Source organism: Fulvia fulva, chromosome 2 (assembly GCF_020509005.1).
Source record: "Fulvia fulva chromosome 2, complete sequence".
In the NCBI taxonomy this organism is placed as follows: Eukaryota; Fungi; Ascomycota; class Dothideomycetes; order Mycosphaerellales; family Mycosphaerellaceae; genus Fulvia; species Fulvia fulva.
Genome location: NC_063013.1, coordinates 2,308,587 through 2,322,036, shown reverse-complemented (window position 1 = coordinate 2,322,036; position 13,450 = coordinate 2,308,587). Strand labels below are relative to the sequence as shown.

Below are 13,450 nucleotides of genomic sequence, written 5' to 3'. Positions count from 1 at the left end.
TTTCTCGAAGGAAGCCGGTCGAGGATAGTCTTAATAGAGCGAATACGATGTTATCGGATAACAATAGGGCACTAGAGGATAATTAGGCGTTCGCGCGATTATAGAGCTCGATAGGTAAGTAGCCTTATAAGGTAGATAACGCTTAGAGGACTAAGGCGTATTTTAGGAGGGGGGGGGGTACTATTACGGGTAGCCCGCGACCCCTTACTATAGCTACGTCGGCCCGGCTAAACCGCGGACCTTTCGTATCGGGTTAGCGCGGCTTAGCTTTACTTTATAACTTCGCCGCGCCTCGCGCTCCTCTTTCGTAGCTTCGTAGAATAATAACTATCTCGTTCGGACCCTATAGTACGCGCGCCCTTATAAAAAGGCGGCAAAGTAATACTATAAGAGAATACGCTTCTTAGAGCTCGTAACTCTAAGCTTAAACAATAAGTTAAGACTCTTATAAAGCGCTAATTTCGTAAATAAAAGCGTCTCTAGTACGGTAAGGTCTTAGAGTCTAGAGTTAGCTCGTTATAGGTAGTCGTCGAGTCGTTAAAGGCTATAGAATAGTCAAAGAAGAGTCGTAGGTCAGAGGGTACGAAAGAGGGCTAGCTAAGTAGACGGCGGTATAGTAACTACGGTCGGACTAGCTATAACGTACGAACGTACTAGGAAGATAAAGAGAACAATTCTTAATTAGATAAGAGTATTGAGTTTACTAGTTCTCTATTTAATAGTAGTGAAAACGATTGATAAAGAATACGAGTTAGTCGTACTAAGACAAAATTTCTAGCTTACTAGTATTCCTAGCTTACTAGTACTTTACGTTATACTATTATAATATAGTATTATTATTACCTTACCCTATATCTCTAGCTTAGCGCTAGGTTTAAGCTCCTAAGCTCGGAAAGCTAAGACGGGGACCTCAATTTCTCTTAATACGGCTCTAGAACCTAAACCTTAATCTAATCCTATTAATAATACTATAACGTAGCGATATAGTAATATAAAACATAATTATTCTATATTCGCGACGCTATTCTCAACAACTTAAGCTACATAACGTGTATTTTGAGCATATGTAGCAATTACTAGAAGCTAGCAACACTATGTGTCGGAATGCGAGAATCCGAGCTGGGGTGCGGCGAAGCTTGTGGCTTCTATCTGTTGTGTTCAGTCATGGCTGTCCCTGGCTCCTCCGTCTATCCTTCATCAACACTATATGGCCAGACACAGCAGCAAAGATGACCACGTCAAGTTCACAGTTGCGGAAACGCATACTTATCAACCCAGCACGCCGCCCTTGCTGATGCCAAAGCAATCGGTCAATAGCACCAAGAAACTCAACAAGAAGCATCGGAGTAAACCGTCGCAGGTATGGCATCTTCCATCATCGTAATGATCATCGACAATGGGTTGACTGGCAATGATTAGATCATTCCGAACGCTGTGCGAGATATGTTGCAGCCCGCCATGTCGACATCACCACCGTCGGACTAGGGCGGTCGCTTCCATACCAGTCATTGAGCGGCATCAAGATAAGTCGGATCAGCGCGGTGTCAACGAGACATTGCACGACGCGCCGCTCCGCCTACAAGGAGCACGCGAGAAGCGAAAGCGGAAGGTGACGGAGCGACCTTCATTGGCGCTCAGGATGATGATGTACGATATGTAGCCGAGGAGGCTGATACATGAAGCAACACATGTAAGAGAAGGATTTCGGATACGATACGTTGTATGATCGGAGAAGACAGTCAGATACCACACCTGTCTATCACACTTGATGTCCTATCGCCCTGCAGTTAGAACCATCCAGATCTGTCCGCATGGATGTGAGAACAACAGCGAATGACAGCGAACACCTTCACCCTGTAATGAGAGCAATGTTGCGATCAGGCTCCATGTTGCAGTCGTGCTGTCGCGAGTTATATACCATTCGGCCAAGCTGATCAACTGCCGGCCGGCTCTTGAGATAGGCCAGTCAGCCTGCCCGATGGTGCTGTGCCTGCATGGGGGAAGAAACCTGCATCTGACCTCGAGAGCGTCTTCAACTAAGACCAGCATGGCCTCCACGATCGACTCTGACATTCTTCTAGGTGTTGAACCAACGCATACCACCATGTCGTTTCCCGTTCCTGATGCAACCACTTCTTTCTGGCGCACGCAACTGCATGAATTGGATACGTCCCGCAGCACCGAAGAAATACCGGCTGAAGTCGATATTGTTGTCATCGGTGCTGGGTACTCTGGAGCCTCGATTGTGCACCACCTGCTAAAACATTCGAGAGTATCAGGCCGGGACGTGTCGATAGCCATACTCGAAGCTCGTGAAGCATGCTCTGGCGCGACCGGCCGGAATGGTATGTCAATCGAAACTTATTGGACGACAGTCTTGCTGAGACACTTTGAGGCGGCCATCTGAAGCCAGATCCATACTACCGAGCCGCTGGCGCTCTTGAGAAGTATGGCAAAGAAGCTGCCGAGGAAGTGGCATCCTTCGAAGCTCGCCAAGTCAAGGAGATCCAGAAGCTGGTCGAGGACGAGAACATTGACTGTGACTTTGTCGTCACACGAGCTACTGATGTCTGCTTGTACGAAGCCGCGAAAAGAGATCTCAAGCGTGGGCTTGACAAGTTACGGCAAGCTGGCATATCGACTGCTAGCGAAGTCTTCTATAGTGATGAGCGCAGTGCCGAAGGTGTCAGTATGACTTACGTAGAGGCTTTGTGGATGTGCTAACTCCCGCAGGTATCTGGCATCAAGGGTGCGCAAGGCTGCTTCACCTACACAGCTGGGCTCGTCTGGCCATATAAGCTGGTTCTTCACCTCCTCGGCAAAGCAGTCGCAGCTGGGGTCAATCTTCAAACCACCACTCCAGTGACGTCTGTGTCAGCCATAAATGGTCTGTCAACACGTCTCGCGGCTCAATTCAGACCTCAAAGGTTATCTGCGCAAGCAATGCATACACGTCTGCCCTTTTAGCCGAATTCAAAGAAAAGATCGTGCCTGTACGAGGCATCTGCAGCCGCATTGTTGTCCCCGGGAACGCGCATCCGCCTCTTCTCTCCAATAGCTATATCCTGCGACTATCCCCAAGCGAGTACGATTACCTGATCCCACGCGCAGACGGCAGCATCGTCGTAGGCGGCGCACGAAGAGACTACTTCAAGGAACTAGACCAATGGTACAACAACGCCGACGACAGCAAGCTCATCGAGCCGGCGAAGAATTACTTTGATGGTTACATGCAGCGACACTTCCGTGGCTGGGAGGATAGTGGTGCCTATACTGATAAGATCTGGACTGTAATCATGGGATACTCCAGTGACGGTTTCCCTTTCGTAGGTCAAGTGCCTGGGAAGGTAGGGCAGCTGATATGTGCTGGGTTCTCGGGAAATGGTATGCCGCAGATCTTTCTGTCTGCCAAAGCTGTTGCGCAGATGGCGCTTGAGCAAGTGGAGGTGCAGAATACGGAGCTGCCGAGACTCTACTGGACTTCGCAGGAAAGGCTGGATTCGAAGACGAATGTTACGCTAGAAGGGTGGCGGGCGAGTCACGGGAGGGAGGTTGGACCGAAGCTATGAAGACTACAAAGCGACATAATGCACCTCGGTTCTATGTAACAGTCCTTTGTGCTTCGGTTTCCAACAAAGGGTGCTTGTCGATGGTACTGGCCTTTGTTACTATGAGCGACTTCACTCAAGTACTCTCTTGCTCCCCTTCGCCTACCAACAGCTACATACACAATCGAGACTTTGCCTCCATCCTGCTGGACAGTGATAAAATGATATGTTGAAAGGCCTCCGTCCTTATTGAAATGAGCGAAGGGTAGCACCCGCAGCTCGAGGAAGCAGTTGTCCGCCGTCCTCGCGATGCCGCATGCTGCTGTCGTCGCAACGTGTATATGCATTGTTTCCCACGTACTCGGGAGGGAATTTACCGCGCCGGGGCTAAGAAGCGAGCCAATTAAATAATTGTAAGTTCTTTTACAGCCAATTAGACGACAGCTCGAGTTTGTTAGCGATGGCCTTCATCCTAAGACCCACCCCTACTGAGCACGGACCTTCCCCTTCCCCTTCCCCTTCCCCTTCCCCTTCCCCTTCCCCTTCTACCCCTTTACCTTCCCGTTCGTAGCGCTTCGAAGGTGACAGAGTCTGATTGTTATTCTCGCTCCGGGGCGCTTAGAGGGTACGCTCGAGTGCTCGCAAGCTCGCACGTCGCAACCCTCACCGCGCGCCCTTTGCTCAACAACCATAGCTGCAGGTCAGCCAACACACACATACATCCTCGCCAAAATGTGCAAAGACTACTGCTGTGCAGAGTTCGCCAAATTCGACCAGAAGCTCAATCTCAAGAAAATTTATGACCTTGACAACGAGATTCACCCCATTTTCTTGGTCTTCTGGACCAGCTCTCTATTGAAGACGCCCAAAGGGTTACCCCTGCCCTCCGCTTGGCCTCTCGATGCCTGCTAACGGACGCTGCAGTGAAATCTCTGCTCACGATGTCCGAGGGCGACATGTACCTGGACAATGAACATGCAAAGGTCATCAAAAGAGGACGGAAGACCACGTGGTCGGAAGTCGACCTTATGGACACGAAGGATGCTCAGACCGGGTATTACGGCTCCACTCAGATCCTCAAGTATCCGCAAGACTCATGGCCCCGAAAGGTCAATGAGGAGATGCGATCAAAAGCGCAAACATTGCTGACCAGTATGGTAGAAATGATCGACATTCAAGTTGTCGTTGACTCCACCCCAGGAAACGCCGGTACAGCATGCCCCAACCAGGGCCCCTTGCCAGCTGATGTTTTTGTGACATTTCCTCGAGGAAGTCGTACGCTGATCAACATGAATCGATCTTTAATAGAAGACTTGGTCATGGAAAAACGTCCTCTGTATGAATCGCTTGATCTGGCTGAGATGATGCTCCATGAATTTGCTCATGCTTTGCAACATGCAACTCACGGCCCCCGACAAGAGGAATGCTTCTACAAGAATGCTCGGTACTCAGAAGCTGGATACGACTTTACAAGCGAGATCTTCGGCGGCGTCTTTCAGACGGTCAACGTCGAGTCACTGTGGTGTCAGCATGACCCTACAGGGAGGCAGACGCACTTCGATAAGTACTACGACGATGATGAGATCCTGGAGGATGGCGATAACTAGGACTCAATGGAAGTACTGATGGAGTGGCCGAGTAAGCGCCTTCTCGAAACTTACCAAAGTAACGGCTTAAACATGACCTCCCGCCTAGAGCACGGTGATGAAGGTACTGAGGTGATACGCGTACCTACCCCGACTGTCGAAGGTTACTTCACCAACGCCTTTTGGGAGCGCAAATCCAGTGTATACTCGGCTCGAGTCGTGACTGCGCGGACCATGCCATGGTGGGTCGTGGACAATAGCAACCATATGATCTCAGTCTATGATCCGAAGTTCATAGAAATGCGTGAGGATTCTCTTGATAGAGCTGCGGTCTTCGAGTTCCCTACTGAGCAGGAAGATGCTGCTGACATATTCCAGGATGCACGAGGTATCTGGGCCCAAGTAGATTGACACCGTCTGCCATGTGAATGGGTGTAGGTCGCGCTGGCGACAATATAGATTTCGGTAATTAGTCGATGTGAACAATGATCCTGCTGATACGTTCAAGTCCGCAGTGGTAGATATAAAATCGTATTTGACCAGCATTTGCGTGCCACACGCCTCCAGATCTCACCACGCAGCGTGAGGCCATGATGTGCATCTGCTGGCCGAAGACATTCGAGAATGGCACAGGGTGAAGGGGGATCTCGCTCCGTGACGGGACATCCTTCAGATGGTCTATGTCTGAGTGAGTGACTCAATCATAGACAGCGGGAATGTGTAGCATAGGTGATAGAAGCAGTAGATGATGGTGATGTTTACGAAGCACATGTACATGTAGTGCTTCCTCTCCCGGGGAGCTCCGGGGTCCGCGGCAAAGCCAAGGCTTGATGTCCATGATCACTTCCATCTCCAGTACTGCATTACATCGAAGGATGACAATATGCCTCTCCAGGCGCTGCGATCTGTAGCGAAACCTCAGGTATGACGGATCGGATAGGCAGAGATCGCGGCAGAGACTGACCACGACAGAATGGCGTTGGCGCCTTCATTCTCCAATGCAAGCGCCTCGACTTTCACTACTGCGACTGGGCCGGCAGCAGTAAAGGCATGAAGTCAGTCATCAAATTCGCCTGCATCTCAACTTCAACATCCTGACATGCGTCGCAGCACTTTCCTCAAGTCGCAACTGCAAACCTTCGCGAAAGAGAACCCGAGCATCGAAGTCACAGTCTCCCCTCGACCCGGCAAGCACCCCGTCATCAAGGGCCACTACATCAATGGCCGCATAAAGCCTGTATGCGTCCGTAATATGACCCCAAACGAGATCATGAAGAAGGCAGAACTGCTTAAGGAGGCCAACGGCGAGAAGCTGAAGAGAGTGACGAAGCCGGTCAAGAGCTTGAACGAGAGTGTCAGAGGCATATGGAGTCCGTTCCATGCGAAAGAGCAGTTCAGGGTATAGGCATCACTTAGGAAGTGTACATTTACAGCATCGGGCGGCGCAAGTGGTACGATACCCACATATGGAAAGCATTGAATCTTCTCGAACATCAGAGCCATGCACAAAGGACAATACAAGGACTCTGACTACATCACCTTGCGCTATCCGCCACGCACATGTCCCTCCGACCAGAATCACCTCTTCAAGCCATATCAGCTCACCGCCTCCTTAAAACGCGTTGACCGCACCCCTCAAAGTCATAGCCAGCAACACCGCCCCGCTCAGCGCAAAGACCTGGAACCTGAGCATAATGGCATTGCTCGTGGATTGTATCAGACTGTGCACAATCCTGGCCCCAACATACGCCCAAGCCAGTGCTACCGTGAGGGAATCGTTCACCTCAAGGAACGTCAAGCCCAGGGCGACAGCATAGAAGACAGTTGGCTGCTCGTGGAGATGATTGTAATTGTCCGCCGGGTATTGTCGATGCCTGGGAATGTTCTTGTTGAGCTCCGCAATACTTGCGCCGTTAGGCACTTGGACCTGGAAGCGTGTTAGTCGGTGAGGGTGACTTGTTGGTTGTGCTTGAGGAGGGAATGTGGATGTACCTTGTAGGTGGTGATGTCTGGGAGTCGGTAGGAGTATCTACGCAGCAGCTTCATTAGCATTGCATTAGGAAGACTTCTCCGAATTACACCTACAGCCAAATCTCCATGAAGAAAGTCCATAGCGCCAGTCCAATGACGGGACCAACAAGGGGAGCATTCGAGATGGACATGTTTTCACGATTTTCACGAAGTCGGTGAACAGCCACAGACCACTCTCTCGGGCAGTGCCTCTCTACATACCAAAACTATCGCTACCGCCTCGACTCCGTTAGTGCTTGTGACCCCGCCTTGAAAATGGCACAACGGCTGTACCGACACCAGTCATGGCACAGCTCCAATGGCCCATTAGTGAACAACTGTATCCTATGCGGTATAGATGCCGCAAACCCTGACCGGGGTCTCACTCACAGCGTGAGTGCATTAATCCTATCAGGCATCCACTGTTCCACAACAGCTTCCTATGCTTTGACGGTCTGATGTCGTGCATGCTGATGCCATTAGGGTTGGCGGCGTGCTTTCCGCTTCGTTTACGGACAGCTTGATGGACGGAGTTCTGGGCTCCACATTTGGCTGCGTGCTGTCGTGCACGAAAGACATTTGTAATGCTCTGAGCAGTAGGGTCTTGTTCGCTAAGTATCTCTGCCTAGGTTGCCAGCAGTGCTGCTGCTCGTTACTCGATGGTCATGAACACATTATCTCCCACTAAGGGCGTGATGCACTTGAATGCTCCGAATGCCTTTTGACCAACGGCCCAGTCTATCCTCCACCACTTCCCCAACCACCAGGAACACCACCACCGCCCGTGGTCTGTGCCGGTCCTGCTGCAACCCATTGATAGTCAGGCCAGTAAGTTCTAAGCCCAGCCCAAGGCTCTGTCGCTGTGATGACAGCAATCGTCTCTGAAGGAATAGGCACCGATCCATTCGTGCGAGCAGCAGACGCGTCATAAAGAGCTTTGATATCGGCGTTCCACTGCTGCAGGTCTGGTCTCAAAATTCGACGGTCATAAGTCAGCATGCCGTTGACCTCTCCTTCGACGTCAGTAGTCTGAGTCCATACGCCACCGGCACATGCGTACAGCTCGACTTGGGAAAGTAACTCGCTGAGCAGGAAGTGGCCACGGTAGTTCCAGATGTCCAAAGTCTGATCGATTTCGTAGGTCTGATTGATGGTGTTGATGGCTTCTTCCACTTTCCAAAGATGGTCAGCTGAGACATTGTGACCAGTTCCGCCGAACTCTCCTTGGAAACCAAGACGTGAAGGGTCGAATGGTGACGAGTTGATTGAGTACCAAGGAGTGCCGCATTGTGCATTCGCTATGAAACGATGATTAGGACTTCTCTCTCTGTCTCAGAATATCTCAGGGGAATGAGGTTCTAGTCGGGGCAAAATACCATAGTGATGATTGTCGGAGAAGTCACCGGCGCCGTGATCGTACCAACCACTGACAGAATTGATAAGGCGAGTAGGGTCAATGCCGCGAACAATATCGGTGAGCTCGAATTCAGGGTAGTATGAGGTGATCTGACCCCAACCCTGTCAAACATATGGATGTTAGCTATACTCGAGAATCGCGTGACAGAATCGTACCTCATTGTAGATCACCCACGAGAAGATTGAGGTGTAGCTCTTGAACTGGTTGATAAGGACCTCGAGCTGGCGCTGAAATTCTTGTTGCTGGGCCTCATCTGGTAGGATCGTCTCGACAGTGCCGTCCTCGAGCGTTCGTGATTGACTGGGTCGTAGAGATGGCATGTCTTGCATGACGAGAATGCCAAGCTCATCGGCTGCTGCGTAGAAAAGAGGCGGCTCGACCTTGATGTGCTTGCGGAGCATGTTGAACCCAATCTTGATGTCGTAGATTAATGTTAGCTTCTTGATGTCGTAGATTAATTAGCTTCTTGATGGCGTAGATTACCTCCTTTAGCTTCTTGATATCGTAGATTAATGCTTCGTATGTCGGTGAAGTGTAACTTTGAAGGTGAGGTATGTTAGCCTGAGTGTCTCAAACGAAGGGGGCAAAAGCCACGATCGTCCTGGGTGTGTCCCGGATGTCGCATCAAGGCTTCTGTACCTGACCTTACTTACAGACCATCCGCTAAAAGCACCCACGAAGTCAGTGTCCTCATGATCTCGGAAGAATTGATTGACATGGAACTTCACTTACGCCAATACCCTTGGTCGAGAGTGCCGAATGCAAAGAATGCATCGCCATTCAGGGTGATTTGCTGTACACCGTTGAACTCCTCTCTGCCAATGGTCCTGAATCCCGTGTAGCTTCTTGCTTCATCATCGCCAAGCTTGACAACTACATCGTAGAGGTTTGGCGTGTCTGGACACCACAGCTTGGGTGAGTCGACCTGGAATGTGAACTCGGCGCCAGTGCTTCCACTATGCGTAGCCACGGTCGTGTCAGTACCTCTCTCGAGTATCGTAATGTCCACGTTCGAGCTGGCATTGCCGGCTGCCGCCACTGTCACATTGACTTGACCACTAGCGTCTCCATTGATGTCGAATTTGGTGATATAGTTCGTAGGCACAGACTCAATCCAAACGCTTTGCCAGATGCCGCTGCAAGGTCTGTAGAAGATGTGCGATGGTCGCAAGGTCTGCTTGCCGATTGGTATGACATACGGATCGCTGTCCGTCGGATCGTGTACGAATACAATTCTGCCGGTGTGTCAGTCTCGATGCAACAGGAAGAAGGGCCATTTACCTACAATTCATTCGATCCGTTTGCATTGAGAATGTCCGTCACATCGACAGAAAAGGCGAAGTAGCCTCCACGATTGAATGTCGCATTGCGGCCATTGACAAAAACAGTGGCCTCGTAGTCGACAGCGTCGAAGTTCAGTAGCACCCGATCACCATTCCAACTGGATGGTACAGAGAAGGTCGTCTGGTACCATGAATACAGCATATCTTCGCCCTGTATGCCGGAGAGACCGCTTTCTAGGCAGAACGGTACCAGCACCTCCCTCGACAGTGTTTGCCCAAATGGAGGTTGGTTGACAGCATCAAGGCTTGAGGCATTGGAGTATGTCCAGAGTCCGTTCAAGCTCTGCCATTGGGGCCGGACAAGCTTTGGTCTTGGATGCTCTGGCCATGGAGCGGTGCCGACTTCGTACGTCCAATTTGTATCGAGTGGTGGTGTTTGTACCTGATACGGCGTTGGGCTGTTGGCTTGACGAGGAGAGTTGAGCGCGTTCGCGCCTAGTGCTAGCCAGAACAGAGTAATGTACTTCATCGTTAGTATCTCAAGCTCGATCCGTGAGAGCTGTGACAGAACAATACTGCGTTGGCGAAACGGCAAGCTTTATACAAGAGGGCACACTAACGTGCCCTCGTGCATTACTCTTACGCTTGCCCATGGGGTTCTGTCGTGGCTGCACACTTGCATAAAAAACCATGTTCAAGCCGCAGCTTCACCACCATGTGCGATGACTGGACAGATCGACCGCAGTACCCTTGCCAATCTTCATTTCACCTTCCCGGATGGTAGGCAAACAGGATCAGGAAGCAAAGTCAAGTCTCCGCGAGATGTGGAGGAACATGGGACATCGGCGAGCTCGGGAAGAGAACGTCGTCTGCCAAGGTTGATCAACGGCTTGGGAGCAGTTTCGAGAATACTCACATTGACGATGCCCCTCGAAACAAGACTTCAGTACTGTTCATGTGGTCGAACGCAATAATGAGAGCTGCACTTAGAGTTGTACAGCAGGAAGCGCGAGGCACATTCTCCGCACCTTACATGTAGGAAGTCGCAGCCGATGTGGAGCTTGTAGTTCTATAGGATAGGGCAGGAGACGGCAGTCTACGACTAACAGATACTGTTTATTATTCTCTATAACTTCTTATCTTCTAAAGGCTATTAGTAGCTCGCCTACTACTTCTAACTATTAGTCGCGTTGCTTCTAAGCGGGTTTCTTATTAGCTTCTCTTATTATTTTAGTAGGCTTTAAGTAATATTATATTAGATAAGCTAGGATTAAGATAGAGGTATAATTATAGCTTTTATTTCTCTTATTAGTCTACTACTTTCTATTATATTTAATTATAACTAACGTAAAGCACTAGTAAGCTAGAAACACTAGTAAGCTAGAAATTTGTCTTAGTACGACTAACTTATATTCTTTATTAATCGTTTTCACTACTATCAAGTAGCGAACTAGTGAACTCAATACTCTTATCCGATTTAGAATTGTTCTCTTTGTCTTCCTAGTATATTTGTACGTTATAGCTAGTCCGACCGTAGTTACTATACCGCCGTCTACTTAGCTAGTCCTCTTTCGTACTCTCTAACCTACGACTCTTCTTTGACTGTTCTATAGCCTTTAACGACTCGACGACTACCTATAACGAGCCAACTGTATACTCTAAGACCCCGCCGTACTAGAGACGCTTTTGTTTACGAGATTAGCGCTTTATAAGAGTCTTAACTTATCGTTTAAGCTTAGAGTTACGAGCTCTAAGAAGCGTATTCTCTTATAGCATTACTTCGCCGCCTTTTATAAGCTAAGAGAAGCTATTATAAGCTGTTTTGGAGTTACTTAGTATAGCGTCGTATATAAGCTTAGATTACGACGTAATCTTATTCGAATTACTCGGAGTTTAAGACTACTATAATGCCGTCTAAGGCGGGGGTAGTCCTAGCGAGGTTCGTAGGCGTATATCAAGGCGATTAAGTACTACTTACGCGTTAATAGGAACTAACCCTATAGCCTTAAAGGCCTTCTTATAGTTTAACGCGGTAAATACGTCGAAAAACGAGTCTTTAAACGCCGGAAGGAAGGTTTCTTTATTAATATAGAAGACGCGCTAACGCGCTAAGTCCCGTACGTATTATAAGTACTTTAGCTTTAACGGCGTAAAACAAACTACGTGAAGAGGCTATAGGATATACGACGAATACGCCGGTATATAGAGCGTAAGGATCTTATAGTCTAGATAGTAGTCCTTAAAACCCTAGTTTAAATAGCTCTTATAGCCGTCTAAAATGAGTAACCTATAGCTACCTATAGAACGCGCCTCTATATATACGTTAAAGTGCTTTAACTACTCGAGGCTAAGCACGTTGTTTATCTATCTATTCTCGGAGACTATAAGCTTCTAATTCTATAAGGGCGCGCGTATTATAGGGTCCGAACGAGATAGTTGTTGTTCTACAAAGCTACGAAAGAGGAGCGCGAGGCGCGGCGAAGTTATAAAGCAAAGCCAAGCCGCGCTAACCCGATACGGAAGGTCCGCGGCTCAGCCGGGCCGACGTAGCTATAGTAAGGGGTCGCGGGCTACCCGTAATAGTATCCCCCCTCCCAAAACACGCCTTAGTCCTCTAAGCGTTATCTACCTTATAAGGCTACTTACCTATCGAGCTCTATAATCGCGCGAACGCCTAATCATCCTCTAGTACCCTGTCGTTATCCGATAACATCGCATTCGCTCTATTAAGACTATCCTCGACCGGCTTCCTTCGAGAAATATATTGCCTAGTTAGCTAGCTTACCCTAGACCTACGTCTATCTTCGGCTAGTACTCGCGTATAATCCTTATAACTAGAGTTAGGTATTATTATAGGCTCTATAGGCTCTACTCGAGTATCGAATATATACGAAGTAGATTCTATTAGAGGTAAGGCTCGAGGCGACTTATTCGTAACGGTGTCTTTCGGAATGACCCTAATCGTGTTGAGCCCGAGTACCTTAGTAGCTAGTAGGGACTAGTCAGATAGAGCTACGAAGCCTATAGGCGTAGACAACTCCGGCCGATTATAGTAAAAGTCTATAATAGCGGCGGCCGCGTGTTTAAGTATGTCCTCTATAGGTTGCTAGGTCTTACTATCCTCCTCGTTCTAATATCTAGCCTATTTCACCTTATACTATATATCTACCTTACGCTTGTGCCCCTTCTTTACCTTACCTACCTGCTTATAGGTGTACATATTAAGGATCTTTCCTACCTCGTATACATACGTAGGTACTACTACTATATCGGCTACTATATTAGCCTCGGTAGTGTTAGGTTCGATAGTTATCGGTAGTAGCGGCGCTAGATACTGCCCTTTAATTAGTAGGAAATCGGGGTGGTCGGCTCGTTATAGTAGTGAGGTATAGAAGCAGTTATTAAGTCCTACTAGAGCGTCTAATAGTTTCAGTCGATAAGAGAGTCTAGCCGGCATAACTTCCGTAATCTAGTAAGGGCCGGTATATTTCCTATCTAGCTTCTTAGATAGTCGAGTCGTACGGATGTTCTTAGTGCTAAGATACACCTAATCACCTACCTTATAGTCTAGAGGAATGCTTCGGTAGCGGTTTGCTACTTCTACTT

At 48.8% G+C, this 13,450-nt stretch overlaps 6 protein-coding genes across 6 annotated transcripts; 4 read left to right on the top strand and 2 right to left on the bottom strand.

Moving 5' to 3' along the window:
* Window positions 1–1,978: 1,978 nt before the first annotated feature.
* On the top strand, window positions 1,979–3,569 carry CLAFUR5_02924 (uncharacterized protein; the record flags this gene model as incomplete). Its single annotated transcript, XM_047902072.1, is given in 4 exon segments — window positions 1,979–2,345; window positions 2,396–2,685; window positions 2,734–2,867; window positions 2,879–3,569. 4 exon segments carry the CDS (start codon window positions 1,979–1,981, stop codon window positions 3,567–3,569), a joined length of 1,482 nt encoding a protein of 493 aa, XP_047758292.1.
* Window positions 3,570–4,489: 920 nt separating this feature from the next.
* CLAFUR5_02923 (uncharacterized protein) lies at window positions 4,490–5,155 on the top strand (the record flags this gene model as incomplete). Its single annotated transcript, XM_047902071.1, has 1 exon — window positions 4,490–5,155. The coding sequence occupies one exon, from the start codon at window positions 4,490–4,492 to the stop codon at window positions 5,153–5,155; it is 666 nt and encodes a 221-aa protein (XP_047758293.1).
* A 72-nt stretch (window positions 5,156–5,227) lies between these two features.
* Window positions 5,228–5,545, top strand: CLAFUR5_02922 (uncharacterized protein; the record flags this gene model as incomplete). The annotated part of the gene is made up of 1 exon (XM_047902070.1): window positions 5,228–5,545. The coding sequence occupies one exon, from the start codon at window positions 5,228–5,230 to the stop codon at window positions 5,543–5,545; it is 318 nt and encodes a 105-aa protein (XP_047758294.1).
* A 472-nt stretch (window positions 5,546–6,017) lies between these two features.
* On the top strand, window positions 6,018–6,539 carry CLAFUR5_02921 (54S ribosomal protein L51, mitochondrial; the record flags this gene model as incomplete). Its single annotated transcript, XM_047902069.1, has 3 exons — window positions 6,018–6,056; window positions 6,107–6,189; window positions 6,245–6,539. 3 exons carry the CDS (start codon window positions 6,018–6,020, stop codon window positions 6,537–6,539), a joined length of 417 nt encoding a protein of 138 aa, XP_047758295.1.
* Window positions 6,540–6,746: 207 nt separating this feature from the next.
* On the bottom strand, window positions 6,747–7,296 carry CLAFUR5_02920 (uncharacterized protein; the record flags this gene model as incomplete). Its single annotated transcript, XM_047902068.1, has 3 exons — window positions 6,747–7,061; window positions 7,127–7,163; window positions 7,220–7,296. 3 exons carry the CDS (start codon window positions 7,294–7,296, stop codon window positions 6,747–6,749), a joined length of 429 nt encoding a protein of 142 aa, XP_047758296.1.
* A 1,989-nt stretch (window positions 7,297–9,285) lies between these two features.
* CLAFUR5_02919 (Putative beta-glucuronidase) lies at window positions 9,286–10,373 on the bottom strand (the record flags this gene model as incomplete). The annotated part of the gene is made up of 2 exons (XM_047902067.1): window positions 9,286–9,796; window positions 9,847–10,373. 2 exons carry the CDS (start codon window positions 10,371–10,373, stop codon window positions 9,286–9,288), a joined length of 1,038 nt encoding a protein of 345 aa, XP_047757492.1.
* Between the last annotated feature and the right edge of the window lie 3,077 nt (window positions 10,374–13,450).